This window comes from Pavona decussata, unplaced genomic scaffold (assembly GCF_977016875.1).
Source record: "Pavona decussata unplaced genomic scaffold, jaPavDecu1.1 SCAFFOLD_64, whole genome shotgun sequence".
Taxonomy (NCBI): Eukaryota; Metazoa; Cnidaria; class Anthozoa; order Scleractinia; family Agariciidae; genus Pavona; species Pavona decussata.
Genome location: NW_028145484.1, coordinates 2,655,357 through 2,670,453, shown reverse-complemented (window position 1 = coordinate 2,670,453; position 15,097 = coordinate 2,655,357). Strand labels below are relative to the sequence as shown.

Sequence of the window (15,097 nt, the reverse complement as noted above, 5' to 3'; positions counted from 1 at the left end):
AAACCAACAGTAAAATAAAAGCGAAGAATCAAGGAGCATAATAATTCCTGTCTTGATCTTTTCGTGTAAAAGTAAAATGAATAACTAATATATAATATTGCTGCTTTTGGTAGTGTTAATAAACAACAGCCTGCCGTACTTATGTAATTAATTTCCTCTGGAAATGTACCATTTTTGAACGTTCATTCAAGAGGCAAATTTTAACTTGAACTTTCAATAAGCAGTCATCGAAATTTCATGATTGTCAACAATATTTCGCTCAAATATTGACGCAGCTTTTCGAAGAGTCGTGCCAATTTTCGTTTTGACTGAGACAATAGATGCTTCGAAAATTTGAAATATTGTTTCACCCAAAATTTTGTTATATTTGGTTGAAAAGCACTGAAAAGTTGCCAAAAGCATAGAAGATCGTTTGCATTCTTTTTGCACAGTACTGTGTTTATGACAATTTCCTAAACAGTAGCCTGTAAGCAGATTTAACAATTATTAAGTTGATACAGTAATTTGGCAACTGTAAAGAGATTTGAATATGGATGTTTCAAGCATCAGCCCTCCATCAGAGCAATTCACTCACTATTTGAATCTCTTTAGGCAGGCCAAATTACCTTATCAACTGAAACGAAACATTTGTTTCTACCCCCTTATAATAATAATAATAATAATAATAATAATAATAATAATAATTTGACGCAGCACCAGTTTTTTCAGAAACTAACTCCCTTATCTGTAAGTAGATTTAGGTTAGTCTTGAAGTTCCTCATCTGTCGCCAAATTTCAGCTTCCTCCTCTGTTCACTTTCACCCAAGAGACATCATCGACTGATCTCATGATGAATCAATGGTAATTTGTGATTTACCGCTCCCTATTTTTATTGCAAAAACAACTGATGGAAACTTTGCTTAGTGATGGTGATAGTTTTATTTTCATCAGCTTTCTTGCTATAAAACAGGCAAACCCAAACATCACCAGATTTCTAAAATTGGATTAATTCTTCACATATCTCAATATGTATGTGACTCAATGAATGAAAACCAAGTCTTTAGGGCTCAAAACATGAGCAATGCAAATATTGGCAAACAACAGCCTAACTCAAAATTACTATCCTATGTTGGTGAGTGGTGAGTGATGTCCCCAATAGCATCAGTGCGAAAGAGATTCAGACATCTCTCTGCTGCCAGAATACATGTAAGTGATCAGCAGACAAGGCAGCTGAAATTCTTACTTGCATTTTAGAGATACAAATATTAAAATAAGGAAAAAAAAGTGCTGAGCTTTTGCACATCCAAAAATGTACTGTGCGTCAACTTGTGGAAAGTAAATAAAATTCAAATTTAATTAAGTACCAAGTTAAGTATGTTCTAGCATGTCAAACTAGCAGTCGGTGTTTGTAATACAATAAAAAGTATATTGATACACATACAACCACAAGGACATAACAATGAATGCAAAAACTCAGCAATTCTGAGCAATAACTTTAAGAAAAGCCTACCTCATGGTGGTCAAGATACAGTCACTTTCAACTTATATCTTACAACTGTAGCTTTCCTCACAATCAAGGTCAACACTTTCATACACAGAGATTTCAATTGAAAGGCCTGCTCAAAAAACTACTGTATGCTAAGTGGTAATCTGACCATGAAATAAGTTGTTCCAAAGAAGTTCTAGTTTGACATAGACTGATTTTCATGAAAGAATTTTAACCATTACAAGGCTTAAAGTTATTATGCTATGACTTAACATTGCTTCCACCTTTTTATTTAGCTAAGATAAGGAAAAAGCCACAGTCTCATTATTCAAATTTAAGCCTCGAAATAAATGAAAAAAAAATGTCACTGAACTATGTTTCTCATCCGATACTATAGTGAATCTGGGAACTTGGCCCAATTTGGAATTCTACAAAGAATTGTTTTTTAGCAAGCCCTTCAACTGAAAAAATGGTGCATAAAGAGCTTATGCCTACTGGTCAAATAAAATTGATCAAAAAGGCAACAACGGTTTACCTTTCTTCCGCTGATTGTAGTTATTATTCTCAAAATCCCATTCACTAGTTATGATCTCTCATTTCCCACTTTCAGTTTCCCATTTCCCTTTCCCTGTTTTGGTAACATCTGACAGATACTGAAAAAGATGATTTAAGCCCCAAAAGTGATGAGTAGCTATTTTCCTCTCACAACATCACCAACTGACCAAACATGTAAGTGATGAGAATAAAGCAAATGATCAACAAAGATGAAATGCAATGATATTTAAACAAATTCTCCCAACAAGTGCCATAAGGAATCATGGAGAGCGGTAAGGAGAGTCTGTATGTTGATACTGGTTACGAAACAACTGAAATCTGGGAAATGGGTTTTCAGGCCAAGTGCTTTGCCAATGTTGTCTGCGCATCTACTACTACTGTATGTGCAGTTGTAACTCTTTTGTTTGTTTGTTTGTTTCTGATTTGTCTTCTTTTTTACAGTGTAAACATTGTAATAAATGTATTCTAAATAAAAATTTAAAAACCATGTTATCTGTGCACATGCCTAATTTGATACATAACTGGTGTATCAATTTTAAGCCCTTGTATTTTCACTAACTGATCCATTTGATGTTTTTGTTAGATTCTTCATGAGGCTTGGTTCATTTTTCTTTGGTGAATTGAAAAGAAACTGCCTGAAAACTATGTTCAGGGCACGAAATTGCGCCTGATACAGTCGCCAATGCGCCTAAGTTTTCCGTGTTAGCGACCAAGATTCGAAAGTTAGTCGCCACATTGGCGACCAGAGCCCTTTGCTATATCCTACTTTTATGTATTGTGCAATAAAATAAAGCTCGAAAAAAAAATCGGTGCGAATGGCGAGGTTTATTTGTAGCAAAACCGTCACGAACTCACCGTCAACATCCACCATCTTGGATAATTTAGACTCTACGTTGTATATTGTGCATTCAAATGTCCCTTTTGCTAACAGTAGATATTGCGGGCTCAGAACATAACCGCATGAGACCTCTGAAATATCCAAGATGGCGGATTTCGTCGCTCGAACTTTCATTAATATTCATGTCGCCGAGTGATTTAAATTTAAAATGAGCGTCGACGAGGATCGGGAAAATTTATTTCAAATATTGGTGCGTGTACAACCGGGACCGAGGATGAGGTTTTGGAATTCGCACGGGTCGTGGAAGAAAAATATGCCGACAAGAAGAAGTTTTTTTGCACCTTGCCGCTCCATGGCCACCTGGGATTACCGAAAGACAAATTGGCAATGTCCCTGGTGCTAGAGGATATTCCTTTACAACAAGAAATAGCAGCCACAATTACTTCTGCTGATGGAAACTGCCTTTTCAATGTTGTTTCGTTGGTTTTGGTGGGCGATGAGACGAAAATGAGTCTTGCGTTTGCTCTTGGCTGTTGAGCTCATTTTGAACTGTGAATTTTGAATAATTTCCAAAAATAAAAATAAAAAACTTATCATGTGATGAAATGTTGGTGATGTTCATTTTTTACTGTGACCAGAATTGTCGTTTGCTATTCTTTAGACGTCAACAAAACGGTCCAGGCATTCCTAATGCTAGGAAAGCTTACAATTTGATATTGTCATCCATGAGAACGCATTTTCAATATTTTTTGTTTTCGTTTCGGAAAAAATGGCTACTAACTTTTTGGACTTGGCGACCACTTTGGAATATTTAGGAGCCAGATGTCTCCTTAAGAAAAAAGTTAATTTCGTGCCCTGATGTTTTAAAGTTTCACTGTTCTACAGGTCTGACCACTTTGAAAAAATCTGCATACTTTGAAATTTGATTTTGACAGATTATGAGACAAAATGTCGAAGTCAGTATTTTACACCCAGTCCACAATCTGTGAGGTCAATGAACACTAGTTAGTGGCATTAGTTGGGAGAATTTGTTAGAACATCAGGATATCTTTGTTGATCAATTTCCTCATTTCCATGTTTGATGAAGTAGTGATACTGTTAGGAGAAAATAGATGCTAATCACCATTAGGGCCCTGGGTGAAAAAAGCAAGCTGCCTGAAGCTCTCTGTGAAGTGTTCAAGTGGCCGATAAATTAATCTTTTATTTTCATTATTATTAACCCCACTAGCCTCGTTACCACATTAAAAATTCCATAGAATTTTAACATTAAGGACGATGCCTTCTTTTGTTACTGCGCATACGTTCTGCGCATCTCGAGATACTTGGGTTTCCTGTGGGTGGTGTCTACTAATACAGGGATATTTTTGCGTGGTTTAAAACTATGCTTAGTAGGAGAACGTAGCAAATGCTATTGGTATCCAAAAAGAAAATTTGGGGTAACCATGCATTTTGTGAAAAAGGCCTATTGAGACATTAGCTTTTCAGACATTGGCTATTTCTTTTTGTACATGTACTAAATTTGTTACACTTTGCACTTTGTTTGCCTTGAACCAGTCCAAAAGTAAAAACCAAAATGAACAAACCCAATAATGTCGATAATGTGAAACTGTAAAGCATCAATGCAATGGCATGGAGAAAGGCTTCAACAGTTCAGGGAATTGTACAACTAGGCCTCAGCCTCTGTACATTAATAATTACACTTTGTCTAGCTACTACTAAATAAACATGCATGTTACTTTCATTAGTACCTCACTTCTGCAATGGTTACCCTGATCCTCTTTATTCAAATGGTGACATAAGTCAGCCTCGACAGCCTTCCTCTGCCTGTACTGTAGTTGCTCTCAATGTGTTTCTTGATCTTACCTGCATCAAAATTAAAGAAAATAATTTATATAATAACAAGTCAATGATACATAAGATCTAAGGGCATTAATGACTGATAGAGACTACAGCATTCACTAACCCTAGGTTAGGGTACAGATGCAGAGGGACTGTACCCCTGGGCAGTGTAAACCTGTACCCACTAGTTAGTCTATGACTACCACAATGTAGCTACTACCCTGTACCTCCCGTCCTCTTAGTTTGGGAAGAGGGGTTGAAAGAAAGCCTGTGCTCATTCTTAACAAAGATGTTGTTCTGGTATACCCTCTTGCAAAGCTTCAACTTGGGAAAACAATGCCACACATCGTTATGCATTTGAATTACTTGCTTACTATTACCTCTGAAAAATGCATGATTACAACCCCAATGTGCAGTTCCAAAAAATATCCATACTCCCCCACGGAAGGTTTTTGTTTTGCACTCCCCCCCTTCACCCCCCGACCAGGAAATTCCAATTTAGCTTCATACTTTCCTGCTAAAATTTTGACTCTGAAGAGCCCCCTCCCCCCTAGGAATTTCTGATTGACCTTCCATAGAGTGGGTATGGATTTTTTCTGGAACTACACACTTTTAGTTTTGGAATTCAATAGCCTTTGATACTTGATAAGATCTGCTTTTCCTACAGTCATAAACTAGGCAAAGGTACCTTTGCATTTAAAGTCAGGCACTGTCTTTAAGAGGTTAAAATAGGACTGAAAAATGGCAGGAACCCACCTGTTCCTCAACAGAAAGTCTGCTGTTTAAGCTTAAATAGGCTTATACTTTATGTACCTATCAATGTGAACCCCAGGGGAAGGGGGAAGGGGAGTACAGGTAAGAAGTGAGGATTTGACCAAAAACAAAAATAATTGCCAAGTTACAATGGGTGGGGAAGCATGAAATGTTGTCTGAAGCCTTGATATAAATCTACCAAATCCAGTCTGATTCGGTATAAGATTATTTGTCAGTTTCGGCTATTTCACAATTCAGATGTACTAAAATAATACATATAAATATTATGGTTGGGATAGCAGGAAATAAGTAGCTACTTTAAGAAATAAAACTACACTTTTCATAAAAACATGATCTGATGTGGATCACATCATCGTCAGTTACAAAGAGATTTATGAAAAAACATTACAATATATGGCAGCAAATAATGCTTGCATAATTGACCAATAATTCAAATAATAGATTCTCCCTTGACCAGATTCCAGCAATAAGGCAGTGCACATAAGCTGGCCTTTCATTCCCTTGATATTATTCAGCAATTGTTATCTTTTTTTTAGTTTATTATGCATGTATTTCTTGTTGCTATATCTTCTAATGGCTTTTGATCACACCTTATGAAAAAGGGTCAGTCTCAACAATATAAGGAAGGAAGGAAGGTAGGAAGTCCAAATTTTAGAGAGCTGTTCCTTTTAACTCTCCATACAATCAATCAGTCTGCAGAGCATGGCAAGTGCACAAACAAGTTTTCAGAAAATTCTCTGTGTATCTCTTTAAGAAAATGTCTCTGTATGCACAAATTCTCATCAGGTTCTGCCACACTCTGCAGACCGGTCAATCAAATCACTTCAGCCAGGGCACAGACATTAATCATGCTTAATCTTGCAGCCAGTCTCTCTGTTGCCAAAATCGAAGAATCCAATACCTGAAGCCCTGAAAAGTTGCATAATCAAATGCTCTACAGAGGGGATGGGCCTTCTTATAAAATCCCCACCTGTTGTCGCAGACACTAACCCCGCCCCCCCCCCCCCCCTCCACTCCACCCCCAGTCCAATCCCTCTCCCACGGGATTTAATTGCTAGGTGCACTAGTAAGGCCTAAAATTTTGGTCAAAAATTGAATGGAAATTTATGCATTTCAATCTGATGCAAGAATTTCACGTAAATTCAAAATTTTTAAAATCGCATACCAATTCCAATAGTTTTAAAATAAAATCAATGGTACGCAAATACTGTGTGTTTTGGTTATGTGCACCGAGCCCCATAAGGCTACATATAAAATGTCCCTTCGTCAAGTAAGCCTCACTTTAACATCCATTTATTAAGGAAGCCATTAACCACGTTAAAATACAAAGCAGAAAGGCTAAACTTACCCGTTTAATAGCCATGCATCAGCATGTTTAGCTCCGTTTGATAGCCGCACTGTCTTGCAGTTCTCCAAACCGAGCTCTGCTAGCTTTCAGCCAACTACATGTACCAGCACACTGCAAGGCAAACTAGGTGTTTCAAGTTTATCCATAAATGTAAACGTACAAAAATATTCCTAACAACGGGAACATAAAATCCCAGTTGTAAAGTTTACTGACCTTGTCTCTGTCACCTCTGGACGAACCAAGCGGTTCCAACTTACAAAGATTCATGGGAAATGACACGCAACTCGCGCGTTGCTCGCGCGAGTGGCAATCACTAATTCGTTCCTATGCGTGAAAGCGCTACTTTATTTTAAGATTGGCCGAGGATTTGCAGGATTCCACATTTTATTTGCTCTAAATTTGTAGCTTGTGGTGATTGGAAGCCGGTCAGCCGTAAATCGTAAATCAGGTAAATCGTGGCCAATCAGTTCACTATGACTGCCGTTCGAAACGGTTGAAATACTTACAATTTGTGTTTACTAATCCTTGAAATCCCTTTCGTTTTGAACTTCTACTCGCTTCGCGATTACAACAAGAGTTATATGTTGCCGTTACAAGTTCAACTGTTATCTGAAAATCTTGTCACCTGGCCTGACTTTCCCGCCTCGCGAATTCGAGGCGATACTGAACAACTGACAACAATATGCAAATTCACGAAATTTTTCATTTCACGAACCGAAGTACAATTGAATCTCTGAATATATATATTTTTTTATTGTCTCTCTTTTACAGCATCGCTAAAAATTTTGGCCAGGTAGTTCCTGGAAATGCTCAAGTCACATTTGTTCTTCAACATCAGTTTACGAAAGTAAGTAGGTTTATTCTACGAAAAGATCAACAAATGATGACACATTAAGCACCAGAACCCTGAACTTTAATATGCATTTTCCATTTCTTTTTATAGCATGTATTTTTTCCATATCTTTCCTTTTTGTGTGGTTATAGGCGTCTGGGAGCGGTCCATGTGAGTGTTTTAAGTTCACCTTGGTTTCAGTATCGTTTTACGCCCCTGTGATTGGCTAGTAAATTTCGCGCCACTTTTTCAACCAATGAGAAGCAAACCCAAAACCAATCGTGCCTTGCTGACACGCAATTTCCCGCGCTTGGCGCCTGTTACAGTAATTTGCGTCGAGTTCTGATTGGTTCAATTTGTTCATTGCGATGTTTGCGTCTGTTGTGATTGGTCAGAGTAAGATTTGATTTATTCCTGTAGCTTGAATTAACGATGTGCGGAGGCACTGGAAATGCGACGTAAATTTAACGCGCCTAGCCATTAGATTTATAAGGCGGTTTTCATTTGAGTATCGTAAAACAAAACTAATTACTTCGGTTAATCAGAACAGACGAAAACAGCGCAATGAACCAATCAGGATTCAAAGCAAACACTCGTAACCGGTACCAAGCGCGGGAAAACGCGTGCTTTGATTTTGTTTCTCATTGGTTGAGAGAGTGACGCTAGTTTTGCGAACCAATCACAGAACGTAGTAGAATTAAACCAATACTCAATTGAGAACTGTCCTAGTAAAGGAGATTGTAAATACTAGAAAGTTTTCCCTTACACTGAGGGCAGATAACTTTCTTGCTACACTTGTGGTGGATAACACCGTCTAAGTATTCGTCTAAGTGGAAGACAAATATCACGTCCGTTTGATCTGGAAGAGTTCTCGCCGGTGACTACAGTGTTTTTACTAGTCACTTATAGGAACTTGACCTTACTAATATAGAATGTGCGGGCCACCTTCGTCAAGGCCCTCACCTGTAGACGAATCTGACCTAGCTAAACCCACGTAGAGTTTAAACGAAAAATGCCGACAATGGTTTTTATTGCACTATCCTTTTTTGTAACTATTGTACTACTTTTGGTACCTGGCAGATATATAATAAAATAATAGAACGGTTTCCAATTGAGTGTCGTAAAACCAGAACCAAATTAATTACTCTGGCCAATCTCAAGAGCATAACGAGTCAATCAGAATTCGAAACAAATACATATAACTGGCGCCAAGGGCGGGAATTAAAACGCGTGCGGCGAAAACACGATTGGTTTTGGTTTGGATTCCCATTGGTTGAGAAAGTGGCGCTAGTTTTGTTAAACAATCACAGAGCGCAGTAATGCAAAACCAAAGCAAACGAGAAATTATTTTCGACTGCTCAATAGAAAACCGTTCTATAGTGAAGATCCAAAATCCAAGGCGACAAAACTGATGCAGCTAACAGCTTTTATTTCTGCAGTGACAATTCCCTTGAAAAGACTTTCAGTCATTAAATACATTTTCAGACACGGCTTTAATACAGGTTTTACGTAAAGATTTATGAATATATCCAATGGAAATAAAAGACTAGTACTTTCCTATACCACGCTCTCTCAATCGCTAACTGCCATCGTCTCGACTCCAGGCGAGATAACCTAAGCCAGAGGACTTCAGAAAGATCCGCCGACCATCATCGCGTTTACACCACCTCTTATCTGCTAGCAGAACGGACGAAACTACGCGAACGTTGCGCATTTCGAACGCGTTCACACAGCCAAAACTTAGAACTAATCGTTTTAAGAACAGTTTCTCGCCGGCCATATTATTTGGAAATTACAACAACTAGATTTGATATTAAGAGTTTTATGCCAAGTTGTATACACACTATTGTAACCCAGTCTCCAATTAGTGATATGTACTTTTGAACATTTGAAAATCATGTTTACCACAATTCGCCTTTTTTTAATGCTATGGTATTTTTCGTTAATAAACCATTTTCGTATTTTCGAAAAATGAAATTCGCTATCAAAAACTTTACTTAGAAGTGGAAAGATAAATTAAACGACGTTTGAACTGTGATTATTTTAGAAACTACGGTGTTAAGTGAAAGATGATCGATGAAGCTTAGCTTTCAAAACCATAAATTCACAGTTCGTACTTTCCCCATGATAATTGCATTCATTGCAAGTCTTTTGAGAGTCTGCGTTGTTTCTTGTTATGTTAGAGTTGCCATCTTTGCAATTGTCTTCTGATGCAGTCACGGCAGACTTATTCCTGGATCTGTAACCTCGGAAATCACTCGCACACTCTTGTTGCAAAGCGAGGTGGTTATCGACTTGAATTTCTTTCGTTCTTGCACAGGGTCGGCACGCGGAATCCGGCACATTCTGCAACGAAGTGTCCTGTGGTTCACACTTTGCCTTTTGAGTTTCTCTCTCTCTTTTGTGAATTTTTTTTCTCTTTTTCCTTTCCTCCTCGTATACCACGGAAATAAAACTTCCAAACCGTATTCGTGGCAAGACGTCCTGGCGACTTTCATGCGAAGGTGTGAAACCCGACTTTATAGATTCACTGTTTTCCCTGCTGAGGTTTCTTGGCAACGAAATCAAAGGAAATGAGAATTTCGTTTCTTCTGACGAACTGTACTTAGAAAAAGATATGTTTCTTTGGTTTAGGTAAGTCAACTCATCCTGTCCATTCAAAATTGTGTCTGTATTAAAACTCTTCCCAACATTAAGTTGATCATTTTTAGGACTGCTCTGGGGAATCTTTCTTCTTGCTTCCCATCCAACATCTAAATTCTCTTTAACCCTCATCAGTGACGGTGAAACGACAAGTCTGCTTTGTTGATCCCTCTTGTTATTTAATCTCAAGAGAGCACTTGACTTCAAGTCCGCTTCCGATTCTTTGTTTTTAACTATGTTCATTTTGCTGGATGCATTGTTCTTTCTGTAGTATATTTTAGGATGAAGATTTAGAAATGGATTTTCCATCTTCTCCTTATCAGTCTGCCATGAAGTATTCAGCCTGCACGCGCTGTTTCTTTCCTGAGTTGTGACTTTGGAGGAACAAAACCTTGGCTCTATCGTTCCTAAAACAAATAAAAAGCAACACTGTTTATTCAGACAACTGCCACCCTTGGAACTTACAAATTCCTGGTAAAAGGTTTGGTAAAGCCTGATAAGCTCCGCTTACTCAGGACTTGGATAGGCTTAAAAATAAATAAATTGTCATAACTTGGCTTATTTGACCAGGGTTCAGGCTTGCTATAAGCCTCGTTCAAATTTTAATACCCGAAAAGAGCACGTTAAAGCTAGTTTAAGCACACAAATTGAAACTCGAAAAAGCTAGGTCAGTCGAGTTTTCTCAGGTGTCTAGGGGAAGCCTGGTTCAAAAACATGGCATTCAAAGTCGGATCATCCTTGTTTTCTTCGGGCAGAACTAACGTTACTTTTCAAAGCTACATGTTTTCGCAGATTCGATTATAAATCTGTCTGTCCCACTGACAGATTTAATTTGGAGATAGATTTATAACATACAGCTTGGATAGCTTTAATTGGTCATATACAGAAGGACGATATTGTTGATGAAGATTGCTGGAAAAAGGCCAAGATTCAGAGGATGGTCGGCAAACCTGGCCGTTCGCGAGGCGGTGTAAATAAGGACTGTTTTTAAAAGGCGATTTTCGCCTTCCAGTCAGCATTTTTTAATAAAACAATGCGTTATGGACAAACGTGAAAAAAATAAGTAGAAAAAAAAGGTCGGGAAAAATTTGCAAGCCAGAAAAAAAAAATAGTTTTGGTGTTGACGACAAGCAAGTTCAAAAAATTCTGAAACCTATTTGTACGCTAAATTTATTTATCACAAGGTACAAGGCTAGCTAAGCCAGTTTTGTAAATTGAGTTTTATAAGATCTTGCACAGCCAATCTGAAATTAATACGGACCAACTCACCGATTTAGTAGCCGATAAACAGCGTCAAGAAAAAAACAGACAAATTACTTTGCACCACGATGATTTTAATTAATTTCATTTCCTTTTCTTTAAGCAAACACCAAAATGTATTTGAACGCTTTAGTCGGCTGCTTTCCTCCCGAAAAGAACAAGAAAAGATTGCATTGTTTGTTGTGAAGAAAACTTTCGATGCTGCGCAAAAGGGAAACGCGGGCAATCCCGAGTGGTTGAGGCTAGACAGTTCCATCTTGCCCGCTCGAACAGTATGTTAGAGCGTGAATCAAAACGGGCCTGCGAACGACTGGCATTTAAAGATGACAAGAAATTAAAATATACAACCGGCTTAAAAAGACCTTAAACTGACTGAGAGAAAGATTTGATTTATTCTACGCGAATCAATTCAATTAACGCGGCACAAAGCTTCTGTGGCCTGAACTGTACACCATAACATGAAGTGAAATTACACTAGAGTAGTAATTGAACAGTTCAAATTAATATTTGTAATGTTTGTAGGTTAGGAAGTAATATAAGTACTATTTCGACGGACTACTTCTTCTTTTGCTTAAGAGAGCGTCATATTCGATTGCACTTGTCAATGATTCCAAAGAACCAACTTTTTATCGTGAATTTGCGAAAACTGAATCGACGATGGTTGGGCTAGAGGCAATCGTAATTATGAAATTAAAGCGGCAGTTGGTGTCGTAACAGTTTCTGACTAAACCCAAGAATTAAAATCCGTGCTTATAATATAGGATTAAACTTCATAAAGATTTCTCACCTTTTCGCATCGTGTTCGCTTCGAAAGAGCGGCGTAAACACTACTTTCGCCAAATATCAAACATGCAAAATTTGTGGGCTGTAGTTAAAATGTTTTGCCAACCAAATTAGTAGCTTGGAAACACCTCTTATGAGCCAAGGTGAGCAAATACGAGTCAACATTAAAATTTTTGATATTGAAATTAATCTGGCTACAGCGAGATTTTGACGATAAGGATGAATAATTACCAAAATAATATGTTCTATTTCAATTTTCGATTTATCGAGAAAATACCATCAGTTTAACGGAAGAAAAACTTAAAAGACATCGATACTTTGTGAATAATCGCGTGAAAGAGCGAAAAAACACGCGTTTAAGGTTTGCATGATTCATAAGTTCATGTTTTTATGATATAATACTGAGCGTATTTTAATCATAAGGATTCCGTATAAAATTAGAAAAATATTGGTTTTGTTTTTGTAAAGTCACCATGGTTTCGAGAGAAATATTTATATTCTTAAAATGGCAATCAAGCTAAGAATTGTCCTAGAAAGAATTTATAGAAAAAAATATATATTTTTTTAATTTTCAGAGAAATCAAAAGATGAAGAAATAGTTAATTTATTTGCACGCCAAATTAATCAGGAAATAAAATCAAGTGAAGTCTTGACAACTCATGGATACAAGAATAATTATACTATTTGGCGAAAACTTGTTGAAATTTCGAGTAGGATCAAGACAGAAATAAACATGATTCAATTGCTTAGGATATTAGTGACATATCTGTGAGTGGCTTTGGTATCCTGGAAACTTGTATTCTCGTGACAAAACCACACATTGTGTACTTCTCTTACCGTACTAGTAAATGCCCTAGAAGAGAACAGTTTGGAAACATATCATTGACGATGAACTTGAACTTTTTTTTAAGTGTCCTTGGTTGTATTCCTACGATTTAATTATTCACTTATTACAACATAAAAGTTAGTGCCAAGGAGCAAACGTCTTTCCGAAAAAATTTTTTCCCAGCGATCACGCACAGGCTTACCACCACTGTTTGCTTACCACTGTTTGAGTGGTAGACTGTGCGATACGTAATCAAACAAGCCTTTGCACAAGTTGCGTAACAATGTTTTACGGGTTTCTTTGCGCTTAAAAATATCAACGTGATGTTATATCCTGTTGTTCTTAACTTATTTTTGAATCGGTGACGTGAATTTCCATGATGCTAAAAATTTCTATGAGTGATAAATCTGTAATTCAACTTTGTTTAGAATAACCACTATAGCTTTTATCAAAAATCAGTTAAATACACGCAATGAGATAATTCCATACTGCTGAATTTCATGGGCACAAACAACAACTAAAAATCTAACCAAAGTTAGTTAAACGCGAATAAACTCACTCGCTGAAAGCAAAATATTACTTGTCTTACCTGAAATACTTTCAGTTTAAATTTCTACTTCGTCGTAAATTAAAGCTTCAAAAAGTTTGTTTTGTATTCAAAATACAAACACGACAGTAGGCGGAGCCACTCCAAGTGGATTCAAGACTTCAATGATTGACGTTTCTACGACACCTCAAAATGTAAAATTTTCCTTAGTAACAATGTGACCCGCTCGTGATATTTTCCTGGCGACCTTGGTGCGATTACGTCCTACATACTAATTGCTTTTTTATTATAATGAACAATATCCTTTGAAGTTGGTAGTTATCCGTGATCACGAAAGGGGGCGCTTTAGAAACATCGTACGAGTTGAGTGCGATATCTTCAAGCACCGAAATATTTTCTTGTTGATGATTTTCTTTCTTATAACCTGGCTGATTACAAATAACCATAAAACAAAACTGATTGTAAGATAACTGAAGAGAAAGATGGTTGAGCGCACGCATTTGGAGGGAACGAGGAAGGGTCAGTTTTGATTTACTAGTACAAAACTACAGCAAAGGACGTCCATTGTAGACTGAAATGATGCCGAATGTTCTTATTAAGGGAGTTTGAAGGCAAAACATGGTGCGCAGAAATAACATAAAATATCACTTCCGGAAGAGATGACGTCTGTGTTTGCAACTTCAACACAATTTCAACCAGTTTTCGGGTTCAATATAACAACAGGGATAATTTTTACTGTGTACTCTAAGCGTGCCTTTATTTCTCTTTTTAAAGCTTTGTTTCTGTAACAAGTTGCTAATCTTTGAACGTACCTTTTAAGTTGGTATGATAGTCTGTCGCTACTCTGTAACTATCCATACACAAACTACCGCAATTACGTCAAAAAGACAACACTTGACGCACTCTACTCATGAAACAATCCAGGCTGAACATAGCGGGCTAATATATTAATCAATTCTCCTCTATATTTATTTGTTAGCGGCTTTCTATTTATAATTGTCTAAAGTCATTGCAAAATTTTACTCTGGTTGCCCAGAAAATGCTGACATTCACGGTTTTTTAAATTTTGAACAAGACAAACTGGAATTTTCCTCGCGATATACACTACAACTGAGAACAGTGCCTTCCTTTGCTACGGCGCATATGTTCTGCGCATCTCTGGAGGGACCAAGAAACTTCAATTTCTTGACACGTACAGCGGTGCCTGCCGAAACCAAGATATTTTTTTGCAGTTCATAACTACGCGAGAAAAGCAGACGTTGGCAAGTGTTGTTGGAATCCGAGAAGAAAGTTAGGGGTAACTGGGGATTTTAGAGAGATCGTGAACTTGTTAAAATACAAAATCGAAAAGGCAAAAAAAAAAAAAAAAAACACAAACTAATCGATT

General features: G+C 37.3%; 1 protein-coding gene and 1 long non-coding RNA gene across 4 annotated transcripts; both read right to left on the bottom strand.

The window, feature by feature from the left end:
- Positions 1 to 110: 110 nt before the first annotated feature.
- Positions 111 to 6,871, bottom strand: LOC146478448 (uncharacterized). 2 transcript variants are annotated; one of them, XR_014865121.1, is made up of 3 exons: positions 6,820 to 6,871; positions 4,595 to 4,721; positions 111 to 2,087 (listed from the first exon to the last, which is right to left on the bottom strand). It is a non-coding gene; the product is annotated as an uncharacterized LOC146478448 (long non-coding RNA). The 2 variants fall into 2 exon arrangements; XR_014865122.1 differs by having other exon boundaries at positions 111 to 2,118; positions 4,607 to 4,721.
- Positions 6,872 to 9,060: 2,189 nt separating this feature from the next.
- LOC146478447 (uncharacterized) lies at positions 9,061 to 13,794 on the bottom strand. 2 transcript variants are annotated; one of them, XM_085111992.1, is made up of 2 exons: positions 13,753 to 13,794; positions 9,061 to 10,701 (listed from the first exon to the last, which is right to left on the bottom strand). In XM_085111992.1, exon 2 carries the CDS (start codon positions 10,601 to 10,603, stop codon positions 9,710 to 9,712), a length of 894 nt encoding a protein of 297 aa, XP_084968118.1. In that variant the 5' UTR covers positions 10,604 to 10,701; positions 13,753 to 13,794; the 3' UTR covers positions 9,061 to 9,709. The 2 variants fall into 2 exon arrangements, with proteins under 2 accessions (XP_084968118.1, XP_084968117.1); XM_085111991.1 differs by lacking the exon at positions 13,753 to 13,794 and adding an exon at positions 12,342 to 12,652.
- Between the last annotated feature and the right edge of the window lie 1,303 nt (positions 13,795 to 15,097).